This window comes from Watersipora subatra, chromosome 7 (assembly GCF_963576615.1).
Source record: "Watersipora subatra chromosome 7, tzWatSuba1.1, whole genome shotgun sequence".
In the NCBI taxonomy this organism is placed as follows: Eukaryota; Metazoa; Bryozoa; class Gymnolaemata; order Cheilostomatida; family Watersiporidae; genus Watersipora; species Watersipora subatra.
Window position 1 is genome coordinate 40122321 of NC_088714.1, and position 17331 is coordinate 40139651.

At 38.1% G+C, this 17331-nt stretch overlaps 1 protein-coding gene across 1 annotated transcript in view; it reads left to right on the plus strand.

Annotated features, from left to right (window-relative positions):
- The window catches only part of LOC137399742 (uncharacterized), a 38807-nt gene extending 36751 nt beyond the window's left edge, over nt 1-2056 (plus strand). Inside the window, exon 4 of the mRNA XM_068085958.1 lies at nt 1521-2056. Within this exon, the coding sequence (XP_067942059.1) occupies nt 1521-1757 (237 nt within the window). The 3' untranslated portion in view covers nt 1758-2056. The remainder of the gene's footprint in view (nt 1-1520) is intronic.
- Nucleotides 2057-17331: the final 15275 nt, after the last annotated feature.

Here is a 17331-nt window from a genome sequence, read left to right on the forward strand (position 1 = left end):
GATTAGGCCACTAACTTTCATAGTAATGAAGGGTTTTTTATAGCGTTTTAATATCGGTCTCGAAAACAACACGATCGGCATAACAAGCTCCGCCCATAAATACGTGACGTAACCTAGCTTTTTAGGAACAGAAGTTACGTAGGTATGTTTAGACCGATTTAGAATAATAGAGATGGGTGTTTTAAAATCCATTAATATCTAAATTCAGCCTTAAAAATAATATCAGTCTTTTCTGAAAGGTAGATAAGCTATTTAGCATTGCATTTTTAAAAAGCGCGATAACAACGCTAGTTCGTGATAAAACCGCGCTTTTTGAGCTCATTTTTTCTCGGCGTCCAGCCCATTTAAACGTCATGTAACAAGCTGCGAGCAATTTTAAATAGTTTATATCCCTTTCATAAAAAACTGAAATTATTTTACAGGCTGGATTTAGATAATAATGGGTTTTAAGACACCCATCTCTATTATTCTAAATCGGACTAAACATTCCGAACTTCCGTTTCTAAAAAAGCTAGGTTTCGTCACATATTTATGGGCGGAGCTTGTAATGCCGATTGTGTTGTTTTCGAAACGGACATTGAAACGCTTTAAAAAAGCCTAAATGACTTTGAAGGTTAGTGAACTAATCTTTATTTTGAGTACAAAATCGGAATCAGCGTGTTTTATTTACCTAATTAGTACGATAAAAGTTGTTCGTGACAGTTATGGTTTAACTAACATAAACAAGAAAAAATTATGCTATCTGCGATTTATTATCGCCGAAATAGCTCACATTTTAAAGGTGGTCATCGATGCTCGGAAAAATATCGGAAAAGTTGGACTGGACAGTTTCAAGCTTTCCTGACGTGTCCGCATTGCTTCGTCGATGCCATCGGTTTATGGTTCACATAATCGATAATGAGGAAAACGCTGAAAAATGGCGATAAAATGTGACCCAGCCTTTAGAGTACTCTCGCTACATAGTTAACAATTTTTAGAAACGCCTAAAGCAGCCGTTTTCCAAACTTAATATGCTGTCTAGGGAAATCAACAACCAGCTACAAATCTGCAATAAACTAGCTCATTGGAATAACCTCTTTTCTGTGTGCGAGTTTATTTAGTCATAGACAATGCGTGTCTGCCTTAGCTACTAAGGCTACTAGCTACCTTAGCTACTAGGGATACTAGTTACCTTAGCTACTAGGGAAACTAGCTACCTTAGCTACTAAGCATACTAGCTACCTTAGCTACTAGGGATACTAGCTACCTTAGCTACTAGGGATACTAGCTACCTTAGCTACTAGGGATACTAGTTACCTTAGCTACTAGGGAAACTAGCTACCTTAGCTACAAGGTATACTATCTACCTTAGCTACTAGGGATACTAGCTACCTTAGCTACTAGGGATACTAGTTACCTTAGCTACTAGGGATACTAGCTACCTTAGCTACTAGGGTGACCTATATATACATGTATATATGACATATATAGCTGTGACAACTTCTTTGCCATTAAAATGTGACTCAAGTGAACTGCCACAGGTGTTGGACCATCTGGGTGTTGACGCAGAGCATGTGGATGTGGCGCTGGACGCTATGATGTCAGACAGTCAGGCGAATTCCCCTCTCGACTTAGACATCCTGAAGAACAAGAAAAGTTGGGTGCGAGACGAGGCAACTGTTGAAGTCTGCAATAGAGTCCTGAGGCAGTTCAACCTGCCGAATTTTGATCAGAAGTTTCGCTTCAATAGAAAGTTTGAGATAGAATTGATAAACTGACATTAAAATATGATGTTGTAGGTGTTATACCTCAAATGTACTGTTAGCTCTTTTAGTTTGCTCTTTTAGATGGACATTACTTCGATTTTTTGTATTTTATATCAGTATTTTGATTTCATTAAATATTATTCATATGCAGTTTACCCTAAGCCCCATTTTGAACAAACTCAAGGGTTTTCTCCACTTGTGACCATTCTCACTACTATCAGGTCTGTCAGGATGTCATGACTTTATCTCCAAGTCTATATCTATTGCATAACTGCAGATTCTTTACTCAATAAATCAATGGTGAAAGGTTGTCTCTAAACTTTCATGAAGTCAAAACAAAAAACTTTTTGCTTTTTCATACTTAATTTGCCATGAGCTAAGGCTACGCAGCTCTGTTGATCTGTTACGTTGGAAGCAACACTCTGTGAACAACCATGTTGTTGTTGAGCTCTTATGTTCCACATTACTAGTGAGGAACATCAGTACTTGAAACTGCAGACACATAACACAATTTTAAGGTGTGTAGGTGTAGATAAGGAAGTTGTCCGCTCTTTGAATATTTTGCTCGTCAAACCGCTTCATTTATATTTTTAACCTACTTATATAGCTCACAAACATCTGTAAAACTTTCTAAGACCTTCAACTGTAAGATATATATTATAGATATGTATTATAAATATAGATTATAGATATACATTATTTGTGTTTTAGTAAATCTACACTATAGTCCTTCATATCATCTACATATGTAGCTAAAGAGCTTTACGGAACCTACAATTTGAACAACGTATGAGGGAAGGGTTGCTAGAGACCCTACACTATATTACTTTCTTCACCTGAGTTTTTCTCAACTATGCTATTGTCACAATTTAGTGACCAGGAATAATCACGCTTCTATCCTTACCCATTAACTTTTTTTTAGAACAAGAGCAGATAACTTTGAACCCTAAATTATTACAGGTGTGGTTGATTCGATAGGTAAGAGTAGAGGTGTTCATACAGTAGATTTACACATTCAAAGTTTCACTTTTTATTATAATATCACTGTTTGGTAAGACAAATAGCAGGCTGCTCACTGCTGAATGACCTGCTTTAGTCAGGAAATTTAGTTCAACACGAGGTGTCTTATTATTGGAAATCTTGGTGAACAAGAATGGAAAGTAGTGTACAAGAAATTATTTACAGACGAGGCATATAAAGGGTACAAACATCCCTTTATGGCTAGGAACTCATGTAGCAACCTACACAGAGATGATGACTTGCGCAAGTCTCTGCCAAAATCTGTGTTGAAAACAATTTAACAAATCTTTTATATGAAAAATAGGTACACACGTATTAGAAATCTTTTGTAATTTTTGTGTTTTCTTCATTTTCAAAATCATGATATTGATCGCAAAAGGCATTGCATAAAAGGTTTTATTACAAAATTAAAATTTTTATTACATGTATGTTGATGGTTGTCACAATATTAAAAACTTTGGAGTTGTTCACTCTGCCATGATTGATAATAACTGAATGTAGCCAAAATTTTTGAACATTATGTACATAATGTGACGGACGCTAGCCAGCCCTGAGTCTGAGTAATCACTTAGCCGAGCTGACTCAGATCTGCTTGGCCACAGCTCGGCAGGAAGGCAGAGTTTACAACCAAGCTGATATATAACGCGGCGCAAGTAATGAGAAATTCAGCGCCAGTTGGTTCCTGATTATTATTTGTTATGCCATGTACAGTATACTAAGCTAAGCAATTATATAATCTGACACTTAAACACACAGAGTTCTCATTTGGATGTAGAGTTTGGACATGGTGCTAGTAAAAGAGCCATGCAGGCATCCTTTACAGTAATACTTTAATCACTCTAATAGTAATTAATTTATCTGTTATGCATTTTAAACAAAAAGGTTCCCTTCTAACTAGGCATATGTACTGATAGTGTGTGCATAAGTGCCTTACAAAACTCCAAGAGTTGCCCAACCTTGACTTGTTAACATTTTATTGGAGTAGATTAGTTTTAATAGCTTACAAAATGACAATAAAACGTTTGTATCATTTGAACTGGTTTATTAGCCCTGAGTTAAAAAGCCTTCCACTACAATAAAACAATCTAAAGAGGCAATAAACAAAATTGCAAAAAGACAAGCGTCCGGAACGTTTAAAGGTTGACTTGCAACAAAATTCACATTACAATTATTTGGTATCAAAAGATTCACCATGTCTTACTCTGCTGTGTGTTAGGGGCAAAATATGTGGAAATGTGATTACAAGCTCTTGAAAGCTCAAAAACGAAAAGCCACCGTAGATTGGAATCAGTTTATTTTTCTGACGTTGTCATTACATTTGGTTATTGTTTTGTCACGTGATGTTCTCACGTAAATTGAAAGGCCAATAAAAGGCTCAATAAAAAACTTCTCGTAGCACTAGTTTATCAGAGCCATTGAGTGTAATTGGTACACTCAATGGCTCTGTAGTTTATGACAAACACTTCGAGTTTTACCAAAGAACCCATATCAAATATAGATGCTCGCTACTTTACAGTTTTGTTTCAGCTTTGTCTAATCATCTAGTCGTAATCTGATCTTGTGACTTAATACTTCGCAAATAATTTCTGCAGCGCCTTTCGATTATCACAGGTAATCAACAGGCTCGTCTTGATTATCAGACAATAATATATACTCCTTCGAGCTAAGATTAAAAAATTGAACGAATTTTTACGGTAAGTTATATGGTATCAGTGATAAAAGTGACAGCATTACAATGACGCGTAAGAACAATAGACATGGTTTTAATCAATGCGTGAAGTATATTTTTGAAAATATTTCGACGAATGAGGTTGCGTGAAAGTGTAAACAAAAGCCATTTTGTACAACTATGTCCCATTTGAGCCGTTTTGAAGAGAGATTCTAATCTATGGCGGATTCGTGATGGTGATGATTAACTGTTCGTTTTTGAACTTTTAGGAGCTTGTAATCACGTTTCCACATACGTATTTTGCACCCACAACACAGCAGAGTAAGGCGTGGTAAATCTTTTAATACCAAAAAACTGTAATGTGAATTTTGTTGCAAGTCAACCTTAAAGAATTTAGTGGCATCATAGACTAAATTGCCAATACTGTAAGTGTACATACAACGCCCTTTTCGATGTCACAACAACTTTCAAATAGAACAACAGGAGAGGTCCTTGCTATGGCATAACAATAGTTAGTACAGCAAGTAACTTTGGTGGCAGAAGTAGCTGTGCTGGGCTTTTATGAGAGCCCAGCACAGCTACTTGTCAGCTTATCAGCCTGTCATTTGTGAAAACAACTATTAAATAGTTCTTTTGTAATTCACTGCTTTTTAGTATTTCTGTATTTTTTGCAATATATACAAAAAAGAACGATACAAATTAATAAACAAACAGAAATTATAAAATATCGTCTGTATAAAAAGTACAAAGAATTATTAACAATATCTATACTAGTCATAGTCTGATTTCTTGCCATCAGGGAGGGTGCTCTAGTATATATCCCCTGCTGACAATGATAAGCTGAAGGATTTACAACCAAAATCATTCTAGCGACCCTTAATTTAAACTTTTTCCTTTTTGAAATTATAATGCAGCAGATGCAGGTTAAAAACACATAGAGTGCTACTTCTGTTGCTATTCATAATACAAAGTTGAATAAAAGGTTTAGATGATTTTTTCAGGCTATTAAAATGAAGTTAGCACTTTTCCAGTGGTTTAATGTCGGGTCCAGCACTAAATTTATGAACATGTTAATGCAATTCTCATAATCTGGGGCACATTGAGGACCAGCTAGCGTAAAGGATATTCTACATTAATTGGAAATTTAATAACAAGGAGACAACTACAACAATTTTACTGAACGAGCCAGTGCAGAACAAACTACTGTACTCTGTTTTTGGTCTAACAACATCATTTTTAGATTATTTTTTATCTTGATGAAAAATAGCCACCGCCACTAGCCAGCTCTTATGTGCCAATAATAGTTTTAGCTTGAGAGTGATAGAACGAGTATTATTATTACAGTCATACTTCAACTTACGAGCTTAATGCGTTCCGAGACTGAGCTCGTATGTCAATTTACTCGCATGTTGGTGCAATTCATTTATATATAGAACAATTAAATATATATTGATTGGTTTCCATACTCTAAAAAAGCAAATAAAACACTCAAAACAAGATATTGTAACAGAAAGAACAGGTCAGTTTATGAATTCTATCTTCAACTTTCCATTGAAGCGAAATTTCTGATCAAAATTCGGCAGGTTGAACTGCCTCAGGACTCTATTGCAGATTTCAACAGTTGCCTCGTCTCGCACCCAACTTTTCTTGTTCTTTAGGCTGTCTAAGTCGAGAGGGGAACCCGCTTGACTGTCTGACATCATAGCGTCCAGCGCCACATCCACATGCTCTGCGCCAACACCCAGATGGTCCAACACCTGTAGCAGTTCACTCGAGTCACATTCTAGTGGCAAAGAAGTTGTCATGGTTATATTCAGAACAACAAACTAAATTTTTTCTCACAACAAAATTAGTAGAGTTGGTAGCTGAGTCATAAACATGCAGTTTTTACCATATTCATTTTGGCTGGAATTTGTGTCTCCATCTTAGTACAACAATTGAACTTGTGCGTATCATACTCCACTAGTACCCTTTTTAGATATCCCAGCCCCATATCTTTTCTAAGGCCAGATAAACCAAAAAATGGTTTATTTATATAAGTTAATTAGTTTGCATGCTGTAGGCTGAAGATTTGAGAAGAAACCGATAAGAGATATAATAGCTTTAGAGCCTATCGACTTATTTATTAGGTATGTTGAAAACTTGGGTCTGCATTTCACTCTTTTATATTGACGGACAAAATTATTACAAACCATGAATGTAACCTTCATTGCTCTGTCATCAAAATGTATGCTAATTTTAAGCAATCTTGCAATGCCACATCTACATGCTCTGCACCAAACCCTAGATGGTTTACCACCTGCAGCAAAGAGCCATAGTTATATATGAAAACAGTGCTGCTCTTAGTGTAATTAGTGCAAAAACAATTTTATGATTTATGTTTTTGTCTCCAAATGGACTTTGTCTGAGAGCCATAGCTTAGTGGCCATATGTGACATCACTTTGAACGAAAATTTACTGATGTAATTACGCGTATATTTGAAATTATGCTGTTGAACTGGTTTTTGCTTCACAGAGTATTCCTGTAGGAGTTGTACCCTCCCTTGAAGTTTTACAAGCATGTACATAAAACCCTATATCGTTGAGTTTTACATTGAGCCATACACAAATGTTTTAGTATTATTCCTAAACTTATTAAAAAGTAGGATTCAGAAGCTGACTGTAGAATGTCCCTACTGAGCTATCAAACGTCTATTGACTAAATTCCAAGCTACAAAAAACAACGTGAAAATGAATTACCTTCAACATCTGAGAACGCTTGTTAGCTTGAAGGTCATCATAATATACTGGCAAAATCTGACCTTCAGAAAGATGCTGAGCGTTTCTCAGCAGCGTTACAACATTTGTGACCCACATTATATAGAATATTATAAACAAGTTGAGACTTGTCACGTAGTAATTTTTAACTTCATCGAACAATCCATTCGTGAATATGAAAATGCTAGCATCCATAAGTTTCAGAACAGTATCTGGAAACCATTTAATTAAGGACAGCCCGACATTTACTCCTACGTGGTCTCCCGCCATTCGCCAGAAAGATTTCGCTGTTCCAACGCCATCCCGATGCATCGAAACAAATCGGTGGCCAGGAAAACGTTTAAAGATTAGAGGAAGCAGAGAATAGTTAAGGGAAGCGGTGGTTTTAATGCACACATGCTGGCCTTCCTCAAAGTTTTTCAAGATACAGATGACAGCGGCTGACAACAGCTCATAGAACTGTTTGCTCTCAATGTAGTCCTTGAATATGATGCCTGGTTTTGCCTGAATTGATGAGAGATGGACTAACATATCTTGGCTTTCCGAAATAACGGTGCAGTTTGGTATAGCATTCAGACCTTGCGCTACAGCAGTAGAACCGCAGCGGGCCATGTGAAACACCCACCCTACTTTACACTTGGGATCACCGATCTGCTTAGATAAGCTTATAAATTCTTTAAGAGGAACTCGGATTGTTCTGACAGCGTTTTCTCTTTGAGCAATGAAGTAAAATGGGTGCTTACGAGTGTTGTATATATTCTCCGTCTCTGGACATTCAACAAAGACGGCTTCCTCGCAATCGATAAAATAGAGATAAACATTGGACTTTAATATATAGTCCACCGATACAAAGTTTTGATGCCAGCAACAAAAATGACTGCCGTTAACTATTGACATCCCTGCATTAGGAATCGTTGCCACTATGGTCGAAACTTCAGCCACAAGCCCATTATTTTCTTCACCTCTTTTCACTCGAGTTCGATGGCTGGCAACGCCTGTCAACAAAATATCAATGTACTACATAAAACACTGAATTACAAAACTTAAATTCTAAATTCCGCTGCAAATAGTTAGACTAGAAAATAATGCTTTGAAATGTCAGAAGCCTTTAAACCTAAAAACCCATGAGATAAGACAGTACTGAGAGAAAGCAACTCCAGTCAAATTTGTCAGAAGCAGACCTGTGAGTTGACCACAATGCCAGCTACTGCAGTGAAGACATTGAAATGTGCTCTAAATTCAAAGGTTAACTTGAATGTGTTTATAATGTCAACTGTAAGCCTTCCTGTGTAACCAAACAAGTTCACACAAAGATTAGTAGGAGTTGGGATTATAGGAATTGATCAAGTAATACAAAAAGGACAATTATCATTTGAACGTGTTCTGCCGGTCGTTTGCGATAACTTCAAAACCCTGACCTTGGTAAATATGCTCAGCGCTCAAAACTAAAGCTGAGTTACCATCACTGCTCAGCTTCTCGTTTGATTTTTCGGTCGTCCTTTTACCATAATGTTAACATACATCGGATTGTGAAAGTTTATTCAGTTAGTTGATACCACATGACTGGTTCATTGAAAAAATACTGCTTTGCTAATTTTCAACCAGTTAAACAGTGATGTCATTCATTTTAGCAGAAAAAGTGTCAAGCAAAGACAAACTGGAATTCGACTCACTATATGTAAGCAATCTGAAAAATCCAATTGAAGGTTAATAAAAGAGTTATCTGTTCATGAGCCGACAACTCTATTTTACGAATTGTGATTACCCTATACGTACTATTATAGCCCTATTAACCTTACCATTGATATAGTGCAATGCTTTCTGAAGTATGGCTAAAGCTAGCCTCAGTGTGAAATACAAAATCTGTTGGAGAATAGATGATACCGAAGTCTGGTCTATCATTTTGGTCTAAAGACTAAACAATGTCATATGCTACCCTGAAGGTGGTTCATCCGGTTCGTTAGGTAATTCTTGAACCTACAACGTTTGAAAATCAATTTGGGTAAATATGAACAAATTGAAGTTGTTATGACCACGCTGTACTTTCACAGTGTTGTCTAATGATAATTCAGTTGTCAGTTTAACTCCAAACCTATTCAAAGCATGGAAACATAGCGGCGACTAGCGGGAGTAGCTGTTTATTGCTCATAACTAACAGTAGTTAAACTAAAACTTGGACAGCTGATAAAAATAGCAATAAGCAGTATTAATAGCGAAAAGCAAAAGCAAACTTACAAATAGCATAAGGAAAACACCTGTAGTCTTCAGCAGACATAAATCACTGTGTAAGACCCAAAATGTCAAATAACAACAAACAAATATAAATATACCATAATATACATACACAGCAATAAAAACTACAAAACTAAAGTAGGTTTGAAAAAATTCAAAACCCCGGTGTCATGACAAGTGGTTGCGCAAAATCTGAAATAAAAAAACACAATAAAAATGTAAGCGTGGCTAAACCACACTAAGGGTGTTCTTGAAATTTTTTGCGAAGGTACTAACTGTGCTAGTAGCAGATAAAAACTTGTGTAAAACTTTGGCACTCTCATTAGTTGAGAGATGGAGACGCTTTGGCTCCAACAAATGAAACTGATTAAAAACTTTAAAAAGCAAAAGATAAATAAAATACTTAATAGATTAATGCTAAAACCAGTGCAAACAAAGAAAAAACAAGATCTAGAATGGCAGCAAAAGATACATGTAAACCCAAGCTCAAGACAATCGCCTTAAAAAAATGCCACAAAAACACAAACTATTCAAGGTTTTTATGAATTTCGAAACAAAGCATTTTCATGTAGCTTTTGTCACTTTTCTTTTGAAACAAAAAGTACATGAAATTTGCTAAAAAATGTTGAAAAATATGCATGTCTGTTGATTGAATAAGTCAAACCAGTCATGTTTCAAGCATGTTTATCCTTAGTTGTTCTCTTGTTCAGTTGAAAAAGGTTGATCTCTCCCAAAATGCACATACCAATGTGCAATTGTGTTCACACCAAACTCGATGACTGAAGGATGATTTACAAACTTACTAAGTATGTGAAATTAATAAAAAGGTGAAAGTTAATGCTAGAGAACCATTTTTTTAATTGATCCATTTTTTTCCTTTTGCTCATAGCAAAAAGATTTTAGTATCCTTGATAAATATACAGATCTAATCATCGGTGTATGCAGAATTAATTTTGGACACCAAGTAGCATTCCAGCCCAAAGAAATTGTCTGTTGTGGGATGAAGCAAGTGTGTCTGCGTCTCAATTTAAAGACATAAAAAATCTTAAATTCTTGGAAAGCATTTCATTGATACGCTTAAGCTTACTATTCGTTAATTAGTTATACAAATGTGTTTGAAGGGATTTCTAAAATGGAAATATTTGAATTTGGTCACAATATATAACATCATTTTATTTCATTTTTATACTAGTCAACAACACGGCAAAATTTAATTATCTTGTGTATTATTTTTTACTTTTCATTTCATCAGCAGTGTTGAGCTATTAACTATTTGTCAACTGCTAGGTTTGCACCAACTAACAAAAGTTAAAAAGTACTGCACCAAGTTCATTGTCAAGATGAAACAGCTGAACCAATTAGATCTACAGCTCAGAGACTTGCGAAAACTCAACAGTCCGCTATGTCAGTTGGTTAGCCATAAAATCATTGTTAATATATACAACACAAACCGTGTGAAGTTACGCAGTTATTCACACTTGCTATAAAAAAAGAAAAGCTCCTCCGAGAGACCAAAGAAAGAAATTAAAAAGAAGAGAAACCGTAAAAGAGTTGTGTCATCTTCGGCAAAGTGCTGACAAATATGAAATTCATAAAAAGTGTTGAAGATTTCTAAGCTATCCACCTATCTTTTTTCTGGCAAGACAATATTTTGACTAGAAAACCATCTGCACAACTACACGCACAAACATCTTCACTAAAATAGTATAAACGCAGAAGCGTTCCAATATATATTAGCTTTTTGTTAGCTATAAAGCCAGTTGAATTTATTTTCTAAGTTCAAACTAAATTTAAGTAATCACAAACTTCAGCAATAAAAATATGAGCAAATTATGTGGCAAATTCATTTTGTGATTACTAGAACAACCGATAACAGTACAAAGAGACCTGTTTTCATGTAATGATGGCGACGCTAGTCAAAAGCTTGAATGATGAGATAGATTTTTCCAAATGTAACACAAATTTTTACAGCGAAGCACATTAATTCGAAAATTGTTTCACGCAACGAAATAAAATCTACCGATCCCAAATAGTATTTGATTAGAGCGATGGTGTTACGCCCACTTTCTACCTTGACATTAGCTGTTATTACAATTTAATGAGCGATAACCTAGCCTGAGCATGGCTCTCGTGGGGGATTGGGAGAGAGAGCCTGGGACACATAGCGAAAAAAAGGTAAGATAACTTCTGCAAAACTAGCGACATATGTTACATATGACGCTCAGACTGATACTAATGGAAGCGTGTCGTTAGATTCGGATCTCACGATGTATTAGATATGGCGCGTTTAAAAGCCTAGTGTCATGGTCACGTGACTTGATCTAGTAAAAAGCCCTGTATTTTTGATAGACTGGGTGCTTACGTAACACCCCGTTTGATAATAAAACGATAAGAACCATAGGTTGCTATTCTCTTGCGTTTTCACGTTAGCAGTTTCATTTCCCATACTGATACAAAATGGAGCGATTCAAAAATTACTATCAAAGCTAGGCATTGTCACACTGAGACCAAAACAGTTTCAAGCTTTACAACATATTATCGCAGGTTTTGACCAATTTATAGTTCTTCCTACTGGCTTTGAAAAAGAGTATTTGCTTTCAGATGGCACCGTTATGCACTGTGTTAGGTCCGAGTTGTTCATAATAACTGTCGCGAGTAATCATAATACTCGTGAGTAAAATAAAACTGAGATTACTTTTTACTAGACAAACTTTTCTTTACTAGCAGCGTGCGATTCATTTTTGTTGTTCTATTGCTATTCGTTTGCTATGTTTGTATTGTTATTGTGAATTTTTTATTCAATTGATTTAATTTTTTATTAAATCATATTAAAATATAATGAATTGAACATATGAAATAATATAACTCTCGTGATTGATTTATTATGCAATCAACATTTCATACTTACTAACCAGCGTTTGTCTGCTGCCAATTCAGATTAACAATAATACATAATACTCGCGTAGATCATAAATAAGACAGTCACACGATACTCCTTCGAAAATAACGATGGTGATATTAGCGACTTCAGAAGTCGACTTTTAGAGTTGTCTTCCCCGCGTGTTACTATGTGTCCCAGGCTCTCTTTCTCAATCCCTACGAGAGCCATGCCCAGGCTAGCGATAACCCATAGTAACACATTTAGTAACGTCCCTGTACATGTAATCCAGTTTGCTTCGTTTTTAATACGTTTAGTATAGCTAGTGTCGTATATAGGGACCTAGTATCGTTCCTATACGACACTGGGTATAGCGACATTTTTTGCGACCATAAGGTCGCGGGTACCACGTGCATGAAAACCATTTAGCGTGAAAGGCCGTATACATGAACTACAAGGTCAGGTATAATTGCAGTGGCTCAAAACCTGGTCAGTTTCTGGGACGCTTTGTAAGGGTGGAGCTTAATCCGGAAATACAAAAGCTTTAAATTTACGAATTACAATTCGTAAATTGTTCGATTGTTGAAGTTTCATATAGCAAATACATGTACTTGAACATATTATACACCTACATATTAGCGTTGCACGCTTATAACCTTCGTTTTTGTGGCGTGATGGTTTGACAGTACACCAAACTTGGCTAAAATCGTTGCACCTTCTTATCGCCATATACATGTTGTTTCACAAGTCGGGTCCCTGGCGCCACTGAATTATTATTACTACCCCTGGAATGGCATTGGCCTTTCTAAACCAATGAATTTCCGTGCAACGATTTGAGCGCCATCTTGATTGCTGCTACAAGGGCTTCCGGCTATAATTAGTGAAATGGTGGATCATAGTTATCAAAAAAACTCATTCATCTGCTAGAAATCAGTGTTTTGCCATTAATTGGTACCACTACGACAACCCTGAAACACGGAGGGTTAATGATATATCATTTCACATGTAAGTTTAGCGTTTTATTCTTGCATTAGTAGCACTAGTACATCAGTAGCTGTTTAGAAGAAGCTTGCTAGTAGCTGGTTAGTAGTAGCTTGCTAATAGTAGCTGTTTAGTAGCTTGCTCGCAGCTGGCTAGTAGTTTGCAAGCAGATGGTTAGAAGCTTGTTAGTAGCTGGTTAGAAGCTTGCTCGTAGCTGTTTAGTAGTAGCTTTTAGCAACTGGTTAGTAGTAGCTTGCTAATAGCTGGTTAGTAGCTGTTGTAGTAGTTGTCTTCCCTCGTTCACATATACACGTGTATTGTATCCGCATTATCGCAGTAGGATTATATACTAGGTTATGTGGAAAAATATAACACTCTCTCTTGCTTCCGGGCAGAACAACACGGGTTCGTTAATGACTTAATAAGAAAATCTATCGAACGCATCTAGTCTAGTGGCCGTGCTAAATCAATCTTACTACATGGTGGCAGCGAGAGGAGGTCTTCAGCAATGTTATGGGAGACAGTGAGCATAGCGAAGAAAAAGATGCCACTCCTGTGGTACATAAACATTACTCAATCCCAAGACTGAATCCACCGGACAAATTTGACTTCAGTGACCCAGGACAATGGACTAGGTGGAAAGCCAAATGACTCAGGTATCAGGAGGCAAGTAGATTATGTGAGCAAAGAGACCGAGAACAGATTAACACCCTTGTTTATACGTTAGGCCCTCAAGCAGAAGATATCATCTTAGCCAAAGCTATCCCGGAGGATACACACGACAATCTAGTTAATGCTTTCGATACATATTTTGGTGTTCGCACTAATACGATAGTAGAACGCGCGAAATTCAACAAGCTTGCTCAAGGCAACGATGGCATGGACGTATTTATCAATAAGCTGTATAGACAAGCTGAATATTGCAACTACGGTGCATTGAGAGAAAAACTCATCCGCAATAGATTGGTTGTTGGCGTTACTGATGATTCGCTGAGCAACAAACTACAATCAGAATTAGATTTGACTCTCAACACTGCTGTAGACATTTGCAGAAGATATGAATCAGCAAAGCAGGCACAGACGGTTGTGAGACCTGGCATTGAAGGTTCGTCGGCGTCAGTAGACAGCGTTAAACATTTGAAAAACCGTAGGTCTATGAAAGCGACTGCCAAGAATGCTAGGCCCATAACGACTGGTGCTGCTAGTTATAACCCTAATCCAGCCAGTAAACCGAAAGCCTGTCACAGGTGTGGAAAAGGCTTCCACCCGAAATCATCATGCCCAGCTATCAAATCTGTATGTAACCACTGCCGGAAGATCGGACATTGGAAATCGGTATGCAGACAATTATCTAAGGTTTCAGAAGTTCAAGTAGCTGAAAATATCTCGACACCACATTTCCTAGGTGAGGTCAAGCCGATCAAAGTAGACAATCGCAGCTGGTCGGTGAGAATAAATATCACTTTCCACAACTGTCCCGAGGTCGTAAGTGTGTTCAAACTCGATACATGTGCTGCTGTATCTGTATGCAGTGTAGATTCTTTTGGAGGTAACATTCATAAACTGTCTAAACCCGACAAGCAACTTGTAGGACCCGGTAACACTCACTTACCTGTACTAGGTTATGCCAATGCTAAGATGCGCATTGACAACCGACACATTGTTGAGAAAGTTTATATAGTTTCTGATCAGAACACTAACCTGTTAAGCAAGGATGCCTGTATTTCTTTAGGATTGGTTACTTGTGATGTAAACCATGTATTCAATGTTAACACTGTTTCTGGTGATGTTGTAGGGAAACATGATTTTAAATCTGAATACCCTGATGTTTTTTGTGGTTTAGGCAAGCTCGCAGATCCATACACGATACAGATACGAGACGATGCGAAACCAGTAGCGTTGCATATCCCGTACGAAGTATCGATGCCCCGTTTACGGATCGTAAAGAAGCAGCTGGACGATATGGAACAAAAGGAGGTCATTTCAAAGGTGACCGTACCTACAGACTGGTGTGCGGGTATGGTCCAGGTTCCGAAGGCAGACCAAAATCAGATCCGAATTTGTGCTGACCTTACAAATTTAAACAAGGCCGTACGGCGCGACACATATCCAAGTACGTCAGTCGATAGCTCGCTTGCTAAGATATCAGGTGCAAAGTTTATGAGCAAGCTTGATGCAAACTCGGGCTATTATCAAATTCCGCTATCTGACGAATCCCGGCTACTCACGACATTCGTGACTCCTTTTGGGCGTTATTGCTACAATAGGGTTCCATTCGGACTAGTCAGCGCCGGCGACATCTTTCAACGGTGTATATATAACATTCTTGAAGGTCTTGACGGTGTTGTCTGTCACATGGACGACTTATTACTATACAGCTTTGTCAGCGAACAGGAGCATGATGATCGTGTCCGCAAAGTGCTCCAACGCCTGAGGGCGGCCGGCATGACACTTAATGCAGAAAAATGTTGCTTCAGCCAACGCTCCACGAAATATTTAGGTCATTTGGTAGATGCAGAAGGCGTGAGACTCGATCCCGATCGTATCAGAGATATTCAAAATCTCGCTGACCCGACAAATATAACTGAACTACAATCACTCTTAGGTACCGTGAATCAGTTGGGAAAGTTCTCGCCACGCATCACTGAATTGACGATACCACTTCGTGCTGTCCTCAAGTCGCCACATTGGGTCTGGGATGTTGCCCAAAAGCAAGCCGTGTCTGACATTAAGTGTGAATTGTCGAAGGCTCCGTGTTTAGCATGGTACAGCATCGACAAACCAATAATCATAATGTGTGACGCTTCCAATCAGGGTCTAGGAGCAGTTTTGCTACAAGTGCAATCCGATGGCTCCCGAAGGCTAGTAGCATGTAAATCCCGATCTCTAACCGAAACCGAACAGCGTTGGTCACCTATAGAGAAAGAGGCACTAGGTATAGCGTGGTCATGTGCTAAGTTCGATAGGTACATTCTTGGCCATAATGACGTGACAGTCGAAACTGATCACAAGCCGCTAGTGCCCATATTTAATTCGAAGGCGGTAAACGATCTTACGATTCGCATTCAAAGACAAAGGTTACGTGCAATGAAGTACACTTTTGTGACTAAACACGTACCAGGAAAGTCGAAATATGTGGCAGATCTGCTTTCACGCCGACCAGTAGGTAGACCAGACGTCGAGGACAAGAAGCTCGCCGATGAAATTGAGGTGTACACTATATCGTCTCTATCGCAACTACCAGCGACGGTCCGCAGGCTTAACGAGATTAAACACGCACAGCTGGAGGATACAACATGTAGGCAAATCAGGCAGTACGTACGACATGGTTGGCCATTTTACTTATCAGACTTGCAGACGAACCTGAAGCCATATTGGCAAGTTCAAGGAGATCTGAGTCTGGTGGACAATGTTCTCATGTATATGGACCGTTTGGTAATACCTCTTCCGATGCGCGCAGACATTCTTTCTAGATAGCATTGCAGCCATCAGGGCATCACAAAATGCAGAGAGAGCCCGCTAGTCAGTCTGGTGGCCAGGCATTTCTTCCGAGATTTCCGAAATGATAAAGTCATTTATAACATGCCAAACATACTCTAGCAAAAAGACTGAACCGTTGCAACCGTCAATCTTCCCCGACCGCCCATGGCAGCGTGTCGCCACCGTTGTTTCACTACATGTTTCACTGGCAAAGCAAAGACTATGTACTAATTATAGACTATTATTCTAGGTACATAGAAGTGATAAAGCTGGATCGAACCGATAGCGACTCCGTGATCAACGCACTGAAGTCCGTATTCGCTCGTCATGGTATTCCACAGTCTGTCATATCTGACAATGGCCCGCAGTACGCTAGCCAACAGTTCAAGAGGTTTGCTGAAGAATACAATTTCGTCAGCATAACCAGCTCACCGAGATTTCCACAAGCTAATGGAGAAGCAGAGCGTGCCGTGCGCACAGTTAAGAATCTGCTACACAAATCATCCGACCCGTATAGAGTGCTACTAGCGTATAGGAACACGCCCATACAGAACGGTTATTCTCCTGCC